The sequence below is a fragment of the Pungitius pungitius genome, chromosome 18 (assembly GCF_949316345.1).
Source record: "Pungitius pungitius chromosome 18, fPunPun2.1, whole genome shotgun sequence".
Taxonomy (NCBI): Eukaryota; Metazoa; Chordata; class Actinopteri; order Perciformes; family Gasterosteidae; genus Pungitius; species Pungitius pungitius.
Genome location: NC_084917.1, coordinates 16,198,578 through 16,218,154, shown reverse-complemented (window position 1 = coordinate 16,218,154; position 19,577 = coordinate 16,198,578). Strand labels below are relative to the sequence as shown.

Here is a 19,577-nt window from a genome sequence, read left to right as displayed (position 1 = left end):
AGGATCTTTCACCGACAACCTGAGGGTTACCTATGACAACCTCGTCCTAACCCCAGCCCTTACTGTTGGGTACCTTGGTGTGACACTCACTGCCTACCCCTACCCACACTACATGCTGCAGGTTCTGGTACAGGCTCTGGTCATCTCGCACCTTCACTGTAACTCCCTCCTAGCAGGTCCACCTGCCAGCGTCATCCAAACTAAGCAGCTCATCCAGACTGTAGCAGCTCGACCGGTCTTTAACCTAAATTTACCCACACTACTATGCTTTTCCACTCCCTTCATTCGTTACTAGTGGCAGCCCGCATCAGTTTTAAAACATTGGTATTTGCGTAGTGTGTGGCAAAGAGATCAGGTCCAGTCTGCATTAGGGCACTGTTCCTTGTGCGTGGTTCAACAAAGTTGATCAAATGTCCCATTAGCCAGCTTAAATGAACCTAATTGATTCCAGGGTATCTCGGTTCTTCAATGGCTGATCCGCTCAGTTTTGTTAATTTGAACGAGGCGTCAGTCATCAGGATAAGTGCGATTCCTGCTTCAAGAGGGGGAAGTGTCAATCCCCGAAATCATAATTTTCTAAGAGTACAATGGGAAATAAACTAAAAGGAAGAGCCTCTTTTTTTCCTCCGCTGACGAGGAGGAGATGATCATGTGATGAGTTCAAGACAATTTGAATAATTTCTGTTGTAGGATTTGAATGAATTGTGTATCTTTTAGATAGGGCTGTCAAAAATAGCGCGTTAACGACGTTAATTAGTTGTTTGTTGTTAAGTACGTCAATTTTTTTAACACATTTCACGCATGCGCAGTGTGACAAATTATTAGTACCTCTTCCTCTAGGGAATGCACTTCATCCTATACAACACATTACTGCCACCTGCAGGCATATGTCAGGCCGTCAGGTTCAGCAAGTCGTTTGTGCCAGTCCACGCTGAATGTTCGCAGGCCATTAACCAAATAGCTAGCGGTTTTCTTTGCAGCGCCAGTCTCATCTTTTTCCGTTCGACTTCAAGGTGTAACCTTTATTATTGTTCGGTCTGAAACGGCGCGCCCAGTGACGGATGGTGGAGCAATATTGTTGTTCGGGTGGAAATCGGGAGAAATTCGGGAGTAAGGTCGGTCCGGGAGATTTTCGGGAGGGGCTTTGAAATTCGGGACCCTTCTAGAGCCATGCAGGGAAATCAGTCTGTAACTTATCAAATAACATTGCTTTGATTATTGGAATATTGCTTTGAAATCTGGAATGAATTAAACCAAGTCAAATATCAATAACATGTAATTATGTAAAAAAATAATAATGATGGTAATAATAATGATAATTATGTATCTGTGTCCTGTTATTTATCTTTGGTATGCATTTCAGAAAGAAAAAATGGTTAGGATTCAGGTGTAATTGCAAATAGTGATTAATCCTGATTAATCCACTGAAAATTCTGATTAATTTGATTAAAAATTTTAATCATTTGACAGCCCTACTTTTAGACTGTAATTCTGTATACATGACATGTCGTAGCGATCTTATCCAGCTGATTAAGCCTGCACCGGAGTAGGTTTAAGTTTTTGGATGTGTTGGTATGATGATTTAGCCAAACTTGCTTTGCGAAACCGAAATGCCTGATCTATGTAATCTTATCCTGAAAATGATCCTTATACACGGAACAATTGAATTGAATTGAATTGAATTCATTTTATTTTGTATAGCCCAAAATCGCAAATAACAAATTTGCCTCAGAGGGCTTTACAGTCAAACCCTCACATCAGCACAGGAAAAACTCACCAAAAAATGAAAAAACCCTTTAATCGGGAAAAAAGGGAAAAACCTTAGGGAGAAGGTCAGAGGAGGGATCCCTCTCCTGGGACGACCGGCAAATGGCTGACGGGGGGGGGTTGGCGCTGTCGATCCGACCGGCGAACGGCACGGCCGAGGCTTTGCTGACCGACGGTGACAGTGATGGCTGCATTGATGCATTCCAAGTATTGTCCTTCGAAATGTTATTGTTGGAATGCAGTGATGCATTCCAAGTATTGTTCTTCTAATCTTTATTCTACTTATTGTTGGAATGCAGTGATGCATTCCAAGTATTGTTCTTCTATTCTTTATTGTTGGAATGCATTCATGCATTTCAAAATAAAAGCTGCAATGATTATCTGTAATTTAAACATGAAGCTTAGGATTCGGCTGTTTTGTTGAATACTTATTGCGCTTTCAAATAGGACTACAATCACTGCGAATATTTCTAGTACTTCTAGTATTTCAACAGTTAATATTACTAAAATAACTTTTACTACTACTAATATTACTAGTACTACTAGTATTTCAACCCCCATGGAGGGAATTCTTACTGTAATGTTTGATGAGGCCCATCAATTAATAATTTTTTAGTTTTCTTAGCTTAGGGCGACTGTGGGTGAGTGGGGAGCGCGGCCGTCCTCAAATCAGAGGGTTGGCGGTCTGATCCCAGGCCCGGCTAACCTGCATGTCAATGTGTCCTTGGGCAAGACACTTAATCCCAGCATTGCTCCTCTAGCTCTGACTACAGTGTGTGAATGTTAGTTACTGATGGGCAGGTGCCACTGTGTATGGTAGGTCCTGTCATTAGTGTATGAATGTGTGAATGTTATGTAGTCTTCCAGAAGACTAGAAGAGCGCTGTACAAATCTATTTTACCAAGTCCATTTGGTTTGAATAACAAACATTCTGTCTCCCAAACCCCCCCACCCAATTCCATTATTTCAAAATAAAAGCCTCAATGATTATCTGTACGTCAACAATAGGTACACCACAATTGCTTTCAAATACTAGTGAAACTAGTACTTACTTCTTCTACTGCTGCTAGTACCACTAGTACTATAATTACAACTATAACTAGTACTAAACCTTATATTACTACAAAAAATGTTTTTCCTATTTCTATTCTTTCAGCACCGTTTGAATTCATTTCAGCTTTTATTATTTCTGTGTTTTCAAATTCATAGAAGCTTCTCTCATTTCTGTTTTTTTACAATTCTTTCAGGTTCATTTCAGCTTTTCTCATTTCTGTCACGGTTTGGCCTCGCTTCCTGTTTTAGTTTGAAGTTTCATGTCTCTTGTGGTCCTGGGTTAACTTCACTTCCTGCCTTGTCTTGTGATTGCGTGATTGATTCCACCTGTGTCCAATCACCTGCACCTCCCTTGTGTATTTAAGCCCTGTGTGCCAGTTGTCCTTTGTCGCGTCATTGTCTTACGTCACTCGTCGTTGGAGCACGTCATGTCTTGGTTTAGAAATAAAGAGCCCTTTGTTTGGAAAAACTCTGCGTTTGAGTCCTCCCTGCAACCTGCTCCAGCCCGACCTCCTGACAATTTCTGTATTTTCAGCAATTTTTAAATGTATTTCAGCTTTTTCTAGTATTTCAGCAATGTTTAGAATTAATTTCAGCTTTTTTTCATTTCTGTACATTAAGCAACTTTTTAAAATTAATTTCAGCTTCCTGCATTCCAACGCATTTTCAGCAGGAAATGCATTTTCTAGTTTTTATTATATTTCTTCCGTGCCCCTTTTCAACTCCTTCACACTTTCAGCTATTCGAACCGTTCAAATATTAAAATGTTCAACTCATTCAGGAGAGGGGTGCTATGACTTTTCAGCTTTATAGCTCTTCTAATTTAATTAATATAAATTAAAATCATCAACCTTTGGTTTCCAATGGATTAAATTTTCAAATCTTCTCAAAACTTCTTCAACTTTTTCAGCTTTTCCAATCTTTCAGCTAGAGACACCATTCAAACTTTAAAATGTTGACACAAGTCTTAACAATTTCTTAAATAAACAGCTTGTTGATATCTATTATAGTTTTTTCATAATCACTAATTATGTTTCATTAGTTTTGGGGTCTGTTTCTACAGTTTTACATGAACGTGTATTGGGTTTTCATAGAGTGAGGCAGAGTGGGAGCCGTATCAGGGTTCAGTAAAAAAAAAAGGAACGTTTGCTTTCACGGCCACAATATATTAACTTTTCAGGCTTCATTTCTAAAGAAAAACAATGCTGTGCTTGTGCTTCTCGGACTCATAGAGTATGGAATCCCACAATTATTTACTTTTTGCGTCTGCCCCGAGCCCCATAAGCTTCAGTACAAATCTGCCGACATTAAAAACAAAACAAACAGAAGTTACATGTTTTTTAAACTACTAGTTGAGCAGTTTTAAAACACATAGAGACATGAAAACTGCGTTCGGTAGAGTCTTGTGTCTCTCAAAATCTCATTATTTTTTGGCTACCCCAAATAGTTTTGCTCTAGAAAGCATTTGTTTGAGGTGTGGATTCTGTGTAAATCACTGTCTGCACTGTGAGCTAGTTAGTGACCAGCTGGTTCGTTTGTAAGCGCTAGCTAAGTGTTCGATGGCCATAAAGACTGTAGCTCAGGAGTCATCCACTTTGCAGGGACGTGTAGGTTTAACCGCGGTTATGTCGTGAGTTGGGACCGAGACCCGGGACGAGCAGTAACTTGAGAGAGCGCCAACAAGCCGTAAGCAAAGATCAGTGCTAGCTAGTTGACTAAGTATGGCGGTGTCTAAAGAGGCTACAGGCTGAGCAGCACGTCTCTCTTTGCCCACCGCCTCCGTACGAGACCCCGTCGTGATGTTGTTTCTTCGGTGTTGTCATTGAGCTGCAGACACGTGAGTTTATTTTCTTACGCAAATGACAGAAGATCGTTTTATTCTTTTCGGTTGGTCTTTATTTAACTTTACAGCTACCTTGAAGGACTGTGGTACATGTCCTGTCAACAAAGACAGATTCCTAATATCCAGTAAAGACGTGCTAATTAAAAGAAAAACTTCCTTAAGCATCACAGTCGGAATCGGATCCTAGAGACAGGTGGAAGAGTTAGATTTCAAAATTGTATGATTAATCTTATCTTATCATTGAAGAAGTTCATAAAGTCGTTCATTAGTGTATTAATGGGTGAGAGATGTCATGTAGTATTAAAGCGCTTTGAGTGGTCAGAAGACTAGAAAAGCGCTATACAAGTCCATTTACCAAGTTCATTTTCGTTTGAATGAAAAACATTCTCTCTCCCAACCCCCCCTCAACCAATTCCATTATTTCAAAATAAAAGTCTCAATGATTATCTCTACCTCAACCATAGGTACACCACAATTGCTTTCAAATAATAGTACAACTTCTACTGCTAGTTCCACAATTACAACTATAGTACTAAACAGGGTTCGAAATGAGGGGGGTCTGGGGGGGTCCTTGGGACTATAAGAATTTATTTTTAAATTTTGGGGGGTCCCCGACAAATATTTTTAACATTAAAAATGATTGGTCTTTAGTGACGTTTTATAATCATAACAATAATTAATTTATTTCCTACCGCGATTGGGCAGCAATCAGGGCAGCTAATAGCGTCACAGATTGTTGTTGTGCTCTATGGCGCAGACACGTAGGTTATTGTTAAACGCGGCAAAAACGAAGGCTCACAAAGAGTGAAATCCCTCATGAAAATCCTGTAAGTGCTTCGATTATGTTTATATCTCCATAATAATTGCTTGTTATAGTAAAATATTTGGAGTTGGTGTTCCTATATCAAAAGTTGCATTAACTAACTTAGATACCCAGTGTAACGTAATGATTCGAAGATCTTCTTGCTTTATGTGTATGAAGCCAAACAACCTGCCAGCTAACACATTCACAAACATATTGCTGAAAATCTACAAAGTGAATCACAAATCCATTGCAGCGTTCACGATTGTATAAGTGAGCACTAGATCACAACCACGTATGAAAACATGTATTTAAGAAAATATATTTAAAAAAAGATCGGGACGATCGGGATTCAAACCCTCGTGGGTCAAAACATCCTAAAGACAACAAGTCTGCTGCTCTACGCAGTGAGATATGGAGAGTCACAGGTTATCCCGTGCGGATTTAGTTGATCATTTTAAACAAATTTGATATTTGTTTAAAATTGATCATTTTAAAAATGATCAATTTTGATATAGGAACACCAACTCCAAATATAGGAACACCAACTCCAAATATTTTACTATAACAAGCAAAATTGATAATTTTAAACAAATTATTTTAAGCAATGTCCGTGCGAACAGCTGACGGGGGGCGCTTGTGGTAGCGGGGCAGCTAAGGCGGACACTTTAATATAATTACATCTATGGTTTAAATACACGTATTCTGTCACATACTGGTGGAGATGCGAACACGTTTACTCTGTGATCTCCATAAACTGTCTCTGCTCTGCTCACTGAAGCAACACAATCTGTGGGCAATACATATCAGAGCCAAGAGCAGCGAGTGTAGTCAACTTTTTGCAGGTCTTATGCAGCTCGGCAATAGCCTAGTGTTGGTGGATTCCGTTTATGAAACCACAGACTCAGGCTTCAATACCAGCCCCAAGAGTAATTTATTTTGTCTCTTTAGTCTCTTTTTGACCGCGTGTCCTGCTGACTGCTGCCCCCCCGACATGCAAGGGGAGGCGAAGGCCCGTTCATCGCTGCTCGCAGCTTTAATTTTCTTTGTTTTTACCCTTCTAAACCAATAAATTGTATCCTCTTCATTTTTTTGATGTATGTTTTTATTTAGTACAAAAACTGGAAGATGATCGGTGATATCGTTTATCATTAGTCCGCTAACTGTATTACTTTCTATTTCATTTGAAAAAATGTTATCGATTAAAGTAGCACTATAACTCGGTTTAGTTATTAAAGGAAACAATCCTATGCTAAATAAAGTATCAATGAATTCATCAGTCTTTTTATGTTTGTTTGGGTTTAGCAGATCGATGTTAAGATCACCCCCAACAAAACATAAGTTTCTGATTTGACTGTGAAAAGTGCTCCTCCATCCAGTTATTAAACACATCTATATTAGATCCCGGTGTTCTATAAATGCAACTTACAATTATGTTTTTCCTTTTTGTCCTTACAATTTCGATGGTAAGACATTCTAGTATATCATCCACCACAGAGGTCATATTTTCATTTATTTTATAACTAAAATTCAAGTCTACAAACATAGCTACACCCCCACCGTGCTTGTTTCTTCTGTTCTGACTTATGAACTCATAACCATCAATACCAAACTCCATTTCTCTATCATTGTGTATCCATTTTTCTGTTATTAGAATCACACTGAATGAATTTGAGAACTGTTTTAAGTAATTCTTAATGTGATCGAAATTTGCATAAAGGCATAAAGTGGATTACGGAGAATGAGTTAACATTTTTGAACTTGCAGTTGTAAGAATCGTGTGTATAATATTGACAGTCATTAACAGTTCTTGTACGGAAGTTATTTTCAGGGTCAAACTCAGTGTTCTCTAAGTCACACTGCAAATATGCAAAATCCATATAATTTGATTCCGTAATTTGCCTTAATGAAAGTTCAAAATCGGTACTTCCTATAGTAGACTTGTTAGTGGCCATGAAAAAGGAAGTGCTTCAACATACCATAATTATGTCGGTTATCCTGATGTTACTACTGAGGTCCACAGGAATACACGGCTCAACAGCGCTGTGACTCTCTGCTTTTATTTTTCTCTATTAATGATCAGTAATAAGATGCTCTTGCGTTACGGAGAGCCTTCTTATATGTTTTAACGCTGTCTTGCCAAGCTAGCCTAGATCCTTCTGATTTGGTGGATCACCATAACCGTTCAAGTTTCCGCACAGTTTGCTTTAAGTTCCGGGTTTGAGGGTTATACCAAGGAACGAACTTCCTTGTTGTTGCCATTCTTCTTTCCAGAAGAGCAATATCGTCCAGTGCCATTTTCTAAGAGTCTGTAGCAGTATCGACAAGATGGTCAATTTGGGAGGGACTGAAGTTTTCAATTCAATTCAATTCATTTTATTTTGTATAGCCCAAAATCGCAAATTACAAATTTGCCTCAGAGGGCTTTACAGTCTGTACACATGCAACATCCTCTGTCCCGAAACCTTTACATCAGCACAGGAAAAACTCCCCAAAATATGAAAAAACCCTTCAATGGGGAAAAAAGGGAAGAAACCTTGAGAGGAACCTTGAAATGTCAGAGGAGGGATCCCTCTCCCGGGATGGACAGACTGCAATGGATGTCATGTGTACATAATCAACAATGTAAACGATGTACAATACATTCAATTTCTCTAACAGAAATGATACAAGTAATTGCAAGTAGCAGAACAAGTGTACGGCAGGACCACTGCAAGGACAACCACCCTCAGATCGAACCACCATCCACAGAGGCTTCTGTGGGGAGGGAGAGCAGAAAGATGTTGGTTTATGATGACAGTAATATGAATCATATTTAAAGTAATTATGATGACGAAACTATGATCCACGGAGACCTGCTAGGCGAGAAAGCACAAAGAACTCCTGGAAAGAAGCTGAATTAGTGATGTACATTAATAAAACATGAATGGAGTTTTCACAGGAGTCTTCTGATATCTTGAGACAGTACACTGAACTTAGAGCAGAGGGAATAAGCATCGTCTGTAGAAACCCTTGGCGTAAAGAGGAGATTCCGCTAGTAGAAATTCAAAGGTTATTAGACAATGGTCCAACAGGAGAGGGTTCTGTGGAAAGATTGTTAAATGTTCTATTCCAATACCATACACAAGAACCAAGTCGAGGGTGTGGTTAAAACAATGAGTTGGTTTATTTACACAACTGTGAAAATTCACATAAAAATTTAGAATAAGGACCTGGGGCCCTGTACACTATTACAAAGAGAACCGGCTGGATTATTTTCCAGGTTGGTTGTGAAAGACTGAAAGCCAGGCTTTCAAAAGAGTTATAATCCAGTTTAGGTTTAAGGTTTATTAAAAGGCAGGAGTCATAAATAGCTACCACTCCACCAATATGAGTATTAACATGACTTGGAGGAGTCCCTTCGTTTAAGCTAAAATACTCCCCATTCAATAGCCATGTTTCAGTAAGACAAAATATATCAACATGGTGGTCAGATATCAGTTCATTTACTAAAACATTTACTAAAGGCTGTGTGCCTCCAATCAGCAGCACCTGGCCTTCTCTTGGCCAGGCCTTTATATACACCATCAGCACACTCAAAGCCTGAAGAGGGCGGCAAAGCACACTGGCAAACATGACTATTAATGTAGAGACACAGAAGAGGTCAATTTAATTCATAGTAGTTGGTCGCATGGTTTCTCCTACCACAGCTATGCCGATGACACCCAACTAATTCTCTTCTTCCCTCACTCGGACACTCAGGTGGCGGCACGGGTCTCTGCCTGTCTGACATCTCCCAGTGGATGTTTACCATCTGAAAATCAACACTGACAAGACTGAACTACCTCTCTTCTCTGACACTTGACAGCCAACTCTCCCTGACTCCAAACATTACAGCGACAACACGATCCTGTAGATACACGCTCTACAACATCAGGACAATACGACCCCTTCTCACTCAAAAGGCGGCGCGGGTACTGATTCAGGCTCTTGTCATCTCCTTGACTCCTGGCAGGTCTCCCTGCTGCTGCCATTCGACCTGTGCAGCTCATCCAGAATGCAGCAGCTCGACTGGTCTTTAACCTTCTGAAATTCTCCCACACTACTCCACTCCTCCGCTCTCTTCACTGGTTACCAGTGGCTGCCCACATCCAGTTCAAAACATTGGTGCTCACGTACCATGCTGTGAATGGATCGGGTCCAGTCTACACCCAGGACATGCCCAACCTGCACACTCCGCTTTGCATCTGCCAAGCTGCTTGTTCCTCCCTGAGAGCAAAACAGATTTAAAACACTAACAAATTGTAGCACTTAAATTGTACCCGTAATGGCACTTATCTATAACTTATTCTTAGCTTGTTTGAATAAATCTTGTTTTTCTTAGTTTGCATCTCTACGTTTGAAATCCACTTATTGTAAGTCACTTTGAAAAAAAGCGTCAGCTAAATGACATGTAATGGAATGTAATAATGTTTGTGCATTTGACCTGGACGAGGAGTACCACACTGATTATTGGCCTATTGATGTTTGAGCAACAAGAAGACAAATGGTAAGTGTGTGTATGAGGAATGTGTTCTGGGGAATGTTGTTACTGTAACCCGGAACTGTTTATGAAACCATTATGTAGCTATAAATGATGAAAAGAGTAAACAAATATTTGTGGAAACAACAAAGGTTTTTGAAAAAATGACGTGTCACTGAACAGTGGGCAGATGTGGGGAGTGGGAGATGCTGTACGAGGGCAGAGAGAAAACAGTGGGGGCTAATAAGGCAGGCCAAAAGGTTATTCTTCCTCTCTTGGAGTAACTCAAGCAAATTCAAGAACACATAAACAAAGTTTGAAAGAAATGAATCCTGAGTGGACTTTATATAAATACAATGAAAAGATTGCCCATTTGGTTTTGCTTTTAATACCTTAATTTTCATTTTTCATAAATGCTCGAATGTAATTTACAACAAAACCTTTACACAAACAAAGATAAAAGAAATTTAGATCTATAATAAAACGTACATAATTGATATCACAATCACAAAATAAAGTAAAATATGGAATTTTAAATACACTGCACATAATTGGTGGGAAATGTTTCAACAACAAAACCACTTAATCAACTTTCTTACAGAAAAGCTTAAAAAAAAAAACTGAGATAATGCGGAAGAAGGTAAAGACCGTATATAGAGATATGGCTTTATTGTGTTAAATTAACACATGCTCAACATTGTGAAAAACATAATACCAATGTTTAAAATATGAGAAAACATTAGTCCGGACCTATTGAACTAAATGAATGGAATATGGTCTGACAATCATACAGATGTTTTCCAAATAAAACGTTTTTTAACAAAAGCAAGGGATGTTTTAACAAAAGCAAATAGCCATAACAAGAAAATGAGAGTTGAGATACCGGAAGGAATCTTTTGTTTTTAACATTACACACTGTAGAGAAGGAGGAGTTTCCAAAACGTGTACCTTCTGCTTTCTTTTCTGCTTTCGCTTCCATCGCCACATATCTAGGACGAGCACATGATTTCCTAACATTCAATCCAAAAATGAAACATGAAGAGTAAAAATTAAAGTATAAATATTTTTAACCCAATTCTGAAGCTGCACTCTACTCAAGGTTTTCAAGCTCCATTTTATCCTGCCACATACCCACCAATTTGAGAAATAGAGAAATAGAAATAGAAAGAAAGAAATCAAAAAGCATTTTTATAGTTGAGGCATTTGTCAACATTTCAAAGTTTAAATGGTAGCTGTAGCTGAAAGATTGAGGAAGAAGAAGGAAAAGTTGAAGAAGTTTAAGAGGACACTATCGGAAAACCATGTAAAAAAAGTTTTTTTTATATTATTTCAAGCATAAGAAGTAGAAAGGTGAAAAACTAAAAATGACTTTATTGTTTGAATGCTGAATCCAACAACTATAATGACATAGTAATGGTGCAGCTATATTCACTATGTACCTGCAAACTCGAAAGGGTTCAAAAAGGTGACAACGAGAAGGGATGTGCTCGATGTCATCGATTCATTTACATAATTTGTAATAGGCGCTGTAGGATAGGATAAGTGGTTGTTTTGCGCATGCACGATACTTTTTCAGTGTGGACGTGGAGAGGTGTGGGTCTCCGCTCTGCTTGACTCCTCTGAGCCTGAACTGCAACTGCAAAACGATCAGCTTTTCATGCCAGAAAAGTCTCCAATAACGCCAGGGAAAGTTTCAAGACGTTTTTGACAAAAATACATTTGCCAAGACGATTTAGAAAGTTGGAAAGTCAGATTTAGGGATAGAGTCTCTAAGTTGGCAACAAATTTGGAGTGAAAGGATGAAAAGAAGATAAAGACACTGTAGAAATCTCTACGCTGTTTGGTCAAGGCTCGTCACGTCAAATCTATTGTGAAGATCACAACATTAGCTTTTCTCCTTGTCTCACTCCAATCTCAATCCCCCCCCCCCCCCGATAAAAACTCTTCCGATCAACACAATTCACATGGATGAGCTATTTAGATCTCCAAACGGAGATTTCTCTATATATTCTATATTGTTTAAATTAAGTACAAAGAAGAACAAAAAAAATAAAAAGCCATACAAATGAATGTGATTTGCATTATTACGGTAATTGTTTAAAAGTTTGAAAGTAGTTCTTCTATATTTTACAACAGAATTCATAATTAATTACCATCTCCAGTCATTGCAAAGGCATGGGTAAAGGCAGTTCTTCTGCAGATTGTTTTGCATTACCCTCCACACCCATGGGAAGAATCATGATGCAATGTCATAATAATACTCTCGTAGTCTTGGCTCAACAACTTTAAATCCGGGCCTTTCATCCGCCCTGTAACACATGAAATAGGAATTAGTTGTCAAAGCATTATTCCTATCTGGTGTAATAGTGTGCTGTTGATCGAGGCCATTTTGGTGTGACGACTTACTTGTATGTCCAGCAACTCCTCATGAGGTCATACATCTCTGGTGGACAGTTGACTGGAGCATCCATTCGTCTTCCACCTTCAATCATCTGCATGACATCATTTCCCTTCAATCCCTGAGAACAAAATGAGAACACAATCAGATTACCAGAGACCTCTAAAATGGCTGAGTTGGTACTAAAATGTATTAGTGGAAATAGGGATTTTTTATTTATATTTTCATTCCTCCTTGAGTCATCATACTGCTTATTATATTATATATAATATATATATTATATATACAAGACGATTGTGGTAGATAGGGTAATAAGATGAGCACTCCACATTGCAGATGAAGACAATATAACTATTCACAGACAATTTCAATTGGGTCAAGAACAAATGTTTGTCTTTAGGTGTGTCTTTTAAGTGATGGTTTTGAAAAGAAAGAAAACCTTCTACTTCTGCACGTTTTAATGCCCGCTGCCCCAAATAGGTTACTGCGTGAGTGACATGATGTGTGACATAAGTATTGTACTGGTTGAGGAGTATATACCTTGTATGGTTTCTGTCCATATGAGTAGGCTTCCCACATGAGCACCCCAAAGCTCCACACATCGCTTTTGGATGAGAACTTGAAGTAATTTATACACTCAGGAGCATACCATTTAACCGGCCACTTCCCATGACCCTTTGCCTGGAGGAGGAGGCACACACGCACACACACACACCAGTGGTTATGAATTCAAGTTATATGGGTTATCTTGCAGCCATTTTCTTTAGTGATTTCAGTTTTGGACACAAAGAGCAGTAAGCACAATCTTACAGATTGTTAAAACATTATGAAAACAGCTTTATGATGATAAATAAAAAAATGTTTATTCTAGTCCTTGCAAAACTCTAAGCTGAAACACGTAAATTGATTCAGAGGTCCCCAACTACCGGGTTGCAGTGCACAAAGGGCTGCAGTGTACGTGAAACCACATGAAACCGGTCTGCGAGGCAAAAAGGTTGGTGACATCTGAATTACATAACAAAAAGGAAATTGTTCATCACGGCTTTTGGGATTAGTTTAGCCAAATTGCCCCACTCAACCAATTCACTATATGGAAAGGGAATTAATCCTTGATCAACAAAGAAGCTGCATCCATCACTGTTTGCACTTACCTTGTAGTAGTTGTTCTCTTCAGCGATAGCTTTAGAGAGGCCAAAGTCACTGATCTTTGCGTAGTGCTGTGTGACCAGCAGCACGTTCCTGGCAGCGAGGTCCCTGTGCACAAAGTTATGCTCCTCCAGGTACTTCATCCCCATGCACACCTGGTGAACCAACTCAGTGAGGTTCTTTATTGTTGTTTGCCTGTCGGTGATCAATCAAAGAAACCGTCTTAAAATTATTACTTTGTTGATATAGGTTGGCATGTGCATGATAGCATGACCCTATGGCAAAAGGTGTTGACAGAGCTAACAATAGCTTCTATAGTACCTGTTATTTCATAGTTTGCAGTGTAAAATATACTTTATAAAACTACATTTTTAAAAATGAATTATTTAGCTTGAGCTTCATGGACAGTGGGGGAGACCTGTTGGTCTAAGGCAAATGTAGTGAGCAACCAAACCACTGAGCTTCCAACGGCAGTCCTAGATTCGACAATTAGGTATTTTTGCGAGAACACACTACTACAGCACATGCCTACTACATGATGTTATTATCTTTATTTATATGTTGTTGTTATTTGATGACATCATCAGCTCAGAATAAAACCTGCATGCACTTATTTTTACAAGTAGTAGGACGGACCAACAATAGTGCTGTTAGCAATCGCTACGTGCAGCAAAACAATGGCTAGCACTTTATTACTGGATCAAATAATGAGTTTACAATCGGGTCTATTGATCTCTATTCATTCTTTTTTAAACTGTAGGTTGCTGAAAAAAGTAAATGTAGTGGGAAATGTAGTGGGATACAGCCTAATTTTCATTTCATCCATTCATCTCATCTTCAATCACTTATCCTGGGTTGGGTCACAGGGGCAATAGTTCTAGCAGGGAACCCCCAAACTTCCCTTTCCAGGGCCACATTTATCAGCTCTGACTGGGGGATCACAAGGCGTTCACAGGTCAGTGTGCCGATATTATCTCTTCACCTTGTCCTGGGTCTTCCCCGGGCCCTCTTTCCAGCTGGCTGTGCCCCTAGAAAACCTCCTTGGGGAGCTGCCCAGGGGGCATCCTGACCAAATTTGCCTTTTAGCTCAGCTGTCAAATGGATGCCTCGCTATCTATTGCGAAACTGTTGCACCCGAGGGGCACAAAATTTGGTACAAAATGAGCCGCCACCGAACCAGAAGAGGATTATTGTGTACTTGTAAAGAACAAATATGAATGCTTCAAACATTAGAGAATTGGCTACAATGTGCACCAGTCCCTTTCAAAATACTCTAAAATAACAGCAATAAGTTATAAAATATGATATGCAAATTAGGCAGGACAAATTTGCATTTGTAATGTTTCAACGCAAAGCCACAAGGAATTTCAGCCAATCCACACTCTTGAGCGTCATTTTACGCTTTACCCATTTGGGCTTCTCATTGGCTAAGTAAGCGGTCGATCATTTCCGCGAGGGTTCAGTCGTATCCAATCGGATCAGACGAATCAAAAAGCGGTTGGAAGGGGCATATTTTAGCCGGAGTTAGACAAAAAAATCCTTATTTTCAGCCTAGAGGCTTCCCAAAAGCCTTTCCTGGAGTACTAATCCTCAATTCAGCAACATAAAACCTTACAGGATTACTGTCCACACACTGGGCTATCACTCAGATGTGGTTTTCGAGCCTGCCTAGGTAGCCAGCGTCCTTGGCCGTATTGCGGCTGAGTGTCGGCTAGCTTGGCTGTGTTCCGTCTCGATGCAGCCAGATGTGAGCCAGCTTTGGCCCATTTCATTCATGCCATATCTGGCCCAGAAGTAGCTGTTACAGACATGGCCGTATTCCGGCTCAGACATGGCCACCAGGTTTATCGCCAACCAGCACTAAAACAGGTTCTGGCCCGCTGATGGCTGCCAAACATGGGCCAAATCAGGACTTCCAGAATTGGGTTTATTCTGGTTGAGACATGGCAGCCGGGTTTATCGGCCACCAGCTCTGAAACCGATTCTGGCCCGTTGATGGCTGCAGAATATGGGCTTAATATGGCTTCACAGAAACGGCCCTATTCAAGCTAAGGCATGGCAGCTGGATTTATTGGCAACCAGCACTGAAACCGGCTCTGACCCATTGACGGCTGCCGAACCTGGGCCAGATCTGACATTACAGAATCAGGCCTATTCAGACTGAGACTTGAAAGAAAGACTATTCTTTTATTAGCCCGCTAGCCCCAGTGCTTCCAGGTTGGGGCCACAGCGGTTGGTCGGGCTGCCACATTGCTAGCCAGCACGAGCCCACCTGTTTACCCTGCCGGGATCTTTCCATCTGGTTAGCAGACCTGTAAGGGTTGTCAGGCTAACAGGCTGGAAGCTCTCGGAAGGACCCTGTGGCCCATCTCAGTCTTGCCTTCTTGTCAAAGGAACGTATTGTCACTGCACAACTCTAAGCCCACCTCAACTCCAAAGATCGTTTTTTTTATAACATCTTAAACAAATAATATTACATTGCATGCATGTAATAACATCCCTCAAAGTTGTCTCATATAAACCAACACGATAAAAAAATGTATTGTAAACTGGCTTTGTGAATGTGAAAGAAAACAGCCTCCACTTTGGTATGAATAGGAACAGACCTCGTACTCGCACTCCACCAACGTCCATTGTTTTTAGTAAGTATTTAGTTTTTATTTATAGGGCTGCCTCTATTTGCATTGGAAGGGAAACAAGCAGAGGAATTCCTCCACGTGTCAAACTGAACGGGAATGAGTGGAAAACGGCTAAGCTAGTTGCTAGGCTACATCTATGTCAACATCTACCCTGTGCTGTACACGGTCTGAAGAGCACCACCACTGTTGTCCTTCCAGACAGTGGTTGGCATAAGGAGTGAGAATGGTATGTAATACTATATAGATTTACCATTCTTGTTTTGTAAATTGTCAGATCTCTTAACTCCGTCTTGTCTCTGTTTCTACCAGGCTGCGACCTCTGGATTTTGGCCGGAATCAAAGTTTGCTACCCAATATGAGTTTTAATTATTTTAATTTAATGTAAATGACACTTTTAACAGTGGCCTTTCTACAAATTCACCAACAGTTTGGTATGTCTTATTTAAATAATATAAAAAATTATTATATCATATATTCTAACGTATGAGATCATCTAATACATGATGTTATTTGGCATTTGTTTGTTCGTGGTTGCAAAAGAATGTTAACTTAAAATAAAAACAATATGTACCTTTCTTTGGCTTATTGTTTTCACTTGATATCTTTTCTGGACGAACATTCATCACCAAACAATGTGATCTTGATTGGCTTGATTTTGTAAGTAATAGAAGTGTGTTTGTGACATGAAGAATATATTCAACCCGATTCTGGGGTGTCCCACCCGAGTCGGCAACCGGACCTGAACGAGTCTTTTTCGATTGTGGTCCAGTGTATTTGGCGTGGTCCTGGGGCGTCATTCATCCCGACGCGTTTCTTTTCTAGTGCCGGGTTTGGACAATGCAGGCCGAGTTTTTTTCAATTATGGCCCAGTGACTGCAGTGTTGTACGTTGGATTCGGGCCAGTGTATTCTAGGGGCCTGATTCTGGGGCATCATTCATCCCGGGTCTCAGAGCAGCCAGCAAACGGACTCGGCCCGACATGTTTTTTTCCGGCATGCCAAGCTTAAGCCGGACCTGGGCCAGGTCATTTTGGCAACCTGGGTGGTATCTCTATGTCTAAGACTTAGAGAGCTGCTAGTGATTTTATTTCAGGAAAATCTCAGATTCTTACATATCACTCATAGCATAGGGGTTCCTTTTTCACAGACATTCTGATGGAAATGGGTGTGCCTTTTTGGAGCATAGGGCAAAACACAGCGAATCGGGCCAGTGTATTCGGCGTGGTCCTGGGGCGTCATTGATCCCGATGCGATGAGTAAAACAGGCCATGTCTACATATGGGTATAAATAAAAGTAACCTTTAACCACAGCCCTCGGTTTGGGGGTACAATGATTGGATCCCCCATCCTGTACTCCTGCAGCACATCCCTCAGTATCTCTCTGGAGGTTAGATGTCTTGCTCAGGGACACCTCGACACGGGAAACTCTGGCTGTTCATTTATTTTCTAGCTTACTTAACCACCGCTGTCCTTTCGCCCTCTCTCTTTCTCTCATTTACTTTGAAAGTAAATCAGTTGTAGCTCTTACTTGTTTTTCTGCAGGAACTTGTGGAGTGGTCCCAGCTCAGCCAGCTCCATGACCAGCATGAGGTTCTCTGCCTCACAGATACCAATCATTCGGACGATATAAGGGTTGTCCAGCTGCTGCATGACATTGGCTTCCCGCAGCATTTCGTCACGTACCGATTGGTCGTTATCTTCGTTCTTCAGGATTTTGACCGCAACAGTCTTCTCCGTCCTAATACATAGGAAGGTTTAGGGTTAGGATCACTGCACTACTGGTTTGTATTGACACCCATCACTTTCAAGAAATCTGAAGTAATTTCCCATACCAAACAAAAATAGACCAAATAAATATGTTGTAACATAGCGTGGCTTTATTATATTCTAAGGGAAGTACACAAACTGAGGCTATTAATCGTAAATCTTGGGCCCAGATTTGAACAGATCTACATTTTAGTCTATTACAGCATCTACATTGTGAAGGATTCAAGATTGAGAAGTGATTGGTGAGAGGTTTGATATTGAAAAGGAGGAGAAACGCCGGAGGAGGCTTTCAAGATGAATAATAACAGTCTATATAGGTAGTGTGACGCGCCTCCCACTCAGGGCGTGACATGGCACCCGTCCACCTGCCAAATGCAGGTGGAATATGGCTGTGGCAGGTAAAGCAGTCACTCTTACTAGCCCCTTTGGCGGGCAAGAATGTGCGGGCACATAGCAGATGTAGGAAAACCAGGAGGGCAGACACAAAAGAGAAAAACTGGTGATGAAACTAAAAATGAAGGAGAAAAAGAAAGGTTTTGAGAATGGCTGGTTCATGATCCAGCCAAGATAATAATGTATTGCACTGATTGTAGGAAATACAGGAGTAAAAAAGTTAAGGGAGTCTCTTTTATAGTTTGGGACAAGCAATTTCACAGTGGGAACAACGAAGGACCATAAAATTTCTATTGGCCATGTCAAAAGCATTGCGACTAAACTGTAGTGATGTGCGGATCGATACTGAAATATTGATACATCCGATACCAGATCCGTATGCTCTTTTTGTTACAGTAGTTCTTAATTTTGTTTATTATTATTATTTATTATTTTACTTAGGATCTTTTTTTTAGTGATGGAAAGAATTTTTTCAAACACTGTTTTTTCTGTTGTTGAAATAGCTGTGAATGAGGTCGCTACCTTAGCATACTTCTGAGTATAAAATAAATAGCTAAATAAGTGACTCTGATGTCGTGTATTCTTAAGCTATGAAATACACTTTTCTTTAGATTTACCAGGCACATTAGGTGTATTTGCACAAAGTATCGGTCTGACCACCTGGTGACGTGGTGCAGCCTGAACAACCTGGAGCTCAACGCCCTGAAGACAGTGGAGATGGTTGTGGACTTCAGGAAGTACGCGGCCCCACCTTCCCCCCTCACCCTGTGTGACACAGCTCCATCACTAAGAAGGCCAAACAGAGGTTGTTCTTCCTGAGGCAGCTGAAGAAATTCAACCTGCCAAAGACGATGATGGTGTACTTCTACACGACCGTCATCGAAGCCATCCTCTGCTCCTCCATCACCGTGTGGTACGCTGCAGCCACAGCCAAGGACAAGGGCCGGCTGCAGCGGGTCATCCGCTCTGCAGAGAGGGTGATTGGCTGCAATCTGCCGTCTCTCCAGGACTTGTTCGCTTCCAGGACTCTGATCCTGATTTCCTGTCGAGCCGCCCATACATAGATGTTGCAACTCATATGAGGTCTGCAAATGGGCCGTGTCTAAATTGAGCATACAATGGCCAGCAGCCCATGATGCTATAGGGGGAGAGAGAGACCTGTACAACGGTAAAATGCTGCCACCAGCCCAACCGCTGTCAAAGCAACTTCTGCCAGCAGTGCCATACTGCATGAAAGAAATTAGCGGCTACTGGTCCATCCTTTTTAAG

The 19,577-nt window shown here is 40.5% G+C and overlaps 1 protein-coding gene across 3 annotated transcripts in view; it reads right to left on the bottom strand.

The window, feature by feature from the left end:
* Window positions 1-10,331: 10,331 nt before the first annotated feature.
* Window positions 10,332-19,577, bottom strand: part of syk (spleen tyrosine kinase) — a 32,043-nt gene continuing 22,797 nt past the window's right edge. For all 3 annotated transcript variants that reach the window (XM_037484791.2, XM_037484792.2, XM_037484793.2), the window contains exons 11-15: window positions 17,677-17,886; window positions 13,516-13,705; window positions 12,905-13,045; window positions 12,373-12,485; window positions 10,332-12,275 (exon numbers count right to left, since the gene is read on the bottom strand). In XM_037484791.2, coding sequence (XP_037340688.2) covers window positions 12,203-12,275; window positions 12,373-12,485; window positions 12,905-13,045; window positions 13,516-13,705; window positions 17,677-17,886 — 727 coding nt within the window. In that variant the 3' untranslated portion in view covers window positions 10,332-12,202. The remainder of the gene's footprint in view (window positions 12,276-12,372; window positions 12,486-12,904; window positions 13,046-13,515; window positions 13,706-17,676; window positions 17,887-19,577) is intronic.